We start from the raw sequence: 4,116 nt of genomic DNA, 5'->3' as shown, positions 1-4,116 counted from the left end.
CGGCTCCATCCGCCCCTCCTCCCCGTCCCCGCGCCCGCCCGGCCGCACACTCACCATTTCTAGTTCCTGGGCCTCCCCGAGTCCCGCCTGCAGCTCCCACCACCTTAGATCGCAGCTCCACACAAGAGGGCAAAGCAACCTTAGGGTTTTAACGGCAAGAAAAATGCCGGCCGGATCTCAGCCGCAGCCAGCAGGCCTTCCGCGCGGTTGCAGCTATAGGTGCCCCCACCCTCTCCCAATAGCCCCACCCACCTGGAGCCCAGCTCAGATGACCGACACTTCTCACGACATCGCCCCCTAGCGCCTGAGGAGCACAGGCCTGAGCCCAAAGCAGCCAGATCTCTTGTCCAGGGACGTTTGCACTGAGAGGCAGCGCTGAGAGTCCCCAGGGAACAGTGGTCCTTCCCTGCAAACACACACACTGAAAAGGCACCTAAGGAATCTGGCTCCATTTTCATCTTTGTTGACACTGGAGTCTGACGTGTGGATTTACAAAAAGGTGCACAGGCTCAGGTAGGGATGCATTAGGTGGGTATCTTTCCAGAACTACAGTCAGATTCCCAAAAAGAGCATTGAAACCAAAAACAAGCCATCCTTTCCGTGGAAAAATAAAGGTGACTTCTGGATATTTAGAATGGTTGACTTTTTAATATATATATATTTGTATTCATTTCAGAGAGGAATGGAGAGGGAGAGATAGAAACTGTTAGGCACATTCTTGCACTCCGTTGTGCCCTGCTAGGGGCTCTTGCCCCTCCCTGCGATTTTCCTATCATTCTCATTGTAGGTTTCATGATACCAGTCTTCGGTTTGCAGTAAACCGCCTCACCCAGTTCCCAGCGGACCGCCTACACCTGGCCCCCACCTGCACCTGGTCCGACTGGTTACTCTGACTGACCTTCACTAGAGACATAAATATCCTGCTCTCCCTACTCTGCCCGGCTGACGCCCACACAATAGTCTCAGCCGCTGTGAGACAAGGTAATAAAGTTTCTTAAACTCTCACAACGTCTCTTGGCCTGGCTCCTTTCGGCATGGGTCTCACAGAAACATCACTGATGAGAGAGAATCATTGATCAGCTGCCTCTTGCACACCCCACACTGAGGTCTGAGCCTACAACCCGGGCATGTGCCCGGATCAGGATTCAAACTGTGACCTCCTGGATCATACATCAACACTCAACCACTGAGCCATGCCGGTTGGGAAGAATGGTTAACTTTAAAAAATGTTCCTGACATACCCTCCCGCGTGGCTCATTGGTGGTCAAAGTTTGATTCCCAGTCAGGGCACTTGCCAGGGTTGCGGACTGATCCCCATTAGGGGGCGGAGGCAGCCCTGGAGGATTCTCATCATTGATATTTCTATCTCCCTCTCCCTTTGCCTTCCTCTATGACAATAAAAACATATTTAGCCCTAGCTGGCTTTATTCAGTGGTTAAGAGCATCAGCCCTTGGACTGAAAGCTCATGAGTCCCATTCAAGTCAAGGGCACTACCTTGGTTGTAGGATCCATCCAGCCCCTGGGCAGGCACCTGCAGGAGGCAACTAATGGATGTGTCTCTCTCACATCCATGTTTCTGTCTGTCTCTATACCTTCCTTCCACTCTCTCTGAAAATCAACGGGGAAAATATCCTTGGGTGAGGATTAACAACATGTAAAAAAAACAACAACACATGTTTTAAAAGAATTTAAAAAACAATTTGTTAGGTGGCTCAGGAGGCGGCGAAGGAAATAAAGAGAGTTGATCAGAAAAGGAAGGAAAGTTTATTCTGCATCCCTGGGAGACCCACGTACCCCCAAGGACAGGGCACGTGGATTCACGCCAACAGGGAGGAAGTTTCAGCTGCAGGGGGTCAGCAAGGTATTCAGGAAGGAGTCAGTATCTGTGTTGGGGTCGGTGTTGATTCAGGGAGAAGCCAGTATCTGTGTCTGGCACGCTGATCTGTTAGAAATGCCAGGGGGGAGTCCATTATCTGGTCACACATCTGTATGTATCCGATCCTGGGCTCTCTCCGACCTAACACAATTTAAAAGACATTTTTAATTAAAGAGAGAAAATGTTCCTTGGAAAATACAAGTAGGCGGTTAGGTTTTCTCACTTGTGACTCAGTCACTTATTTGTGGTTACACTGTTTAATCCACAATAAGGAGACTTAGAAATCTGGGTTTCATCGAAGTAATAACCCCCCTGATTGGTGAGTCTGTGATACGAGCATAACATTCATTCTGACAATGATGAAATCACTCCTTGCCAGACATCCTCTTCATTGGATGAACCAGGTCAGATTCCTGGCTCTGACCATTGCCTCTCTCCAGTCCCTGAGGAAATAAATGCTCACCTTTAGTTTCCTCCGAGACAAACAGCCCCACCCAAACTGCAGCAATAACCCCATCGAGCCTGGGACACAGAAGAACCTGGAGGCCATCTGACACAGGCAGCCTAGGGCAGAGCCACAGAACCACAGGTGACCTCAATGGAGAGAGGAAAGGAGGGCACACGTTTCACCCAGGACTCAGCTTACCAGGAGGACCACACGGGGAGGAGCAGCATCAGTCACCATACACAGCAGGAAGAAAGGTCTGTGGGTATTCACCATGAAGAACTGAGATGGAGAATATATTTGCATTTCATCATCTTTTTTTCACCTCCCTTTTCACAGCTATCTGGAAAACAATAGTCTCGGGGCATTTTTTCTAGAAATCATTCTGATTTTCTACTCTGGAATACCTCTGGCTTTTTATTTTGTTTCCTCTCCCATCTCGAGAACCCTCAAATAAATGACCTCCTACTAAGAATTCGAGTTCACTGGGGAAGATGCACGTGTTTGGTCTCTTCTCTCACACGGCTGAACTTCAGGAACCTGCTGCTGCAGAAATTACCTTGCATCCCTGCCCTTCCACACCCTGCTGGTACTTGCCCTGGGAATTGTATGGTTCCAGCTGTGGCCCCATCTGGGCAGAAAATGCTCTACTTCTCACAGGAAAAAAAATAGGGAGAGCTGGTCGCTTTGCTGAGGCTACTTCATGCTGTTCTCCAAGGTGCTTCAATTACTGTGGTTGTGTGGTAAGAGGAGGTGGTTCTTTTTTTGAAATATATTTTCTTGATTTCAGAGAGGAAGGGAGAGGGAGAGAGAGGTAAAAACATCAATGATGAAAGCGAATCATTGATTGGCTGCCTCCTGCATGCCCCCTCCTGGGGATTGTTAGGTCGGAGAGAGCCCAGGATCGATACATGCAGATGTGTGACGAGATAATGGACTCCCCCTGGCATTTCTAACAGATCAGCGTGCCAGACACAGATACTGGCTTCTCCCTGAATCAACACCGACCCCCACACAGATACTGACTCCTTCCTGAATACCTTGCTGACCCCCTGCAGCTGAAACTTCCTCAGCTGAATACCTCAGCTCATGTCCCCGCCCCTCACCCAACCGCAGTATAAAAAAAGCGCCCCCTCCCTATTGGCGTGAATCCACGTGCCCTGTCCTTGGGAGTACGTGGGTCTCCCTGGGACGCAGAATAAACTTTCCTTCCTTCCTTCCTTTTCTGATCAACTCTCTGTATTTCCTTCGCCGCCTCCTGAGCCACCTAACCTAACAGGGGTCAAGCCCACAACCCAGGCATGTGCCCTTGCCCAGAATTGAACCCGTGACCCTTCAGTCCACAGGCCGACGCTCTATCCACTGAGCCAAACCGGCTAGCGCTAGGGCATAGCCACATTTTCCCTGAAATTAATTTCTAGTAATAATAACCATTAAACATTTTTATTGCCAAAATTTGATTTGCATTTTTGGAAATGGAAAGAATTGGGGTGTGGTTGGGTGGGGATTTATATATTTGGACATTGCAAATCTTTAATAAAAATGAGTACAAGCCTTGAAATAATGCCATCCTTTTTCCTTGCTCTTTATTTCTCCCTGATTAATAGAGGCAAGAGAAAAAAGGGGTGAACTCCCCCAAAATTATGTAAAGATCTAAATAAATCATAGGGGAAATAGCCAATGGTCACAGATCAGAAGGCTTAACACTGTTGAGATGGCAATGTGTTGTAATGTACCCCGCGAATCACAGAAGGACGCCTCAAGAAGTCGAATTAAAGAGTCTATAGTATTGCA

At 48.5% G+C, this 4,116-nt stretch overlaps 1 protein-coding gene across 2 annotated transcripts in view; it reads right to left on the bottom strand.

Annotated features, from left to right (window-relative positions):
• LOC102259044 (zinc finger protein 14) overlaps positions 1-225 on the bottom strand; it is a 19,245-nt gene extending 19,020 nt beyond the window's left edge. For both annotated transcript variants that reach the window (XM_014535115.1, XM_005853227.2), the window contains exon 1: positions 55-225. Coding sequence is in view for 1 of the 2 variants with exons in the window: in XM_005853227.2 (XP_005853289.1) it covers positions 55-57 (3 nt within the window). In the remaining variant the exon portion in view is untranslated. The remainder of the gene's footprint in view (positions 1-54) is intronic.
• Positions 226-4,116: the final 3,891 nt, after the last annotated feature.

Source organism: Myotis brandtii, unplaced genomic scaffold, assembly GCF_000412655.1.
Source record: "Myotis brandtii unplaced genomic scaffold, ASM41265v1 scaffold1012, whole genome shotgun sequence".
In the NCBI taxonomy this organism is placed as follows: domain Eukaryota; kingdom Metazoa; phylum Chordata; class Mammalia; order Chiroptera; family Vespertilionidae; genus Myotis; species Myotis brandtii.
This window is presented reverse-complemented; position numbering and strand designations above follow the sequence as displayed.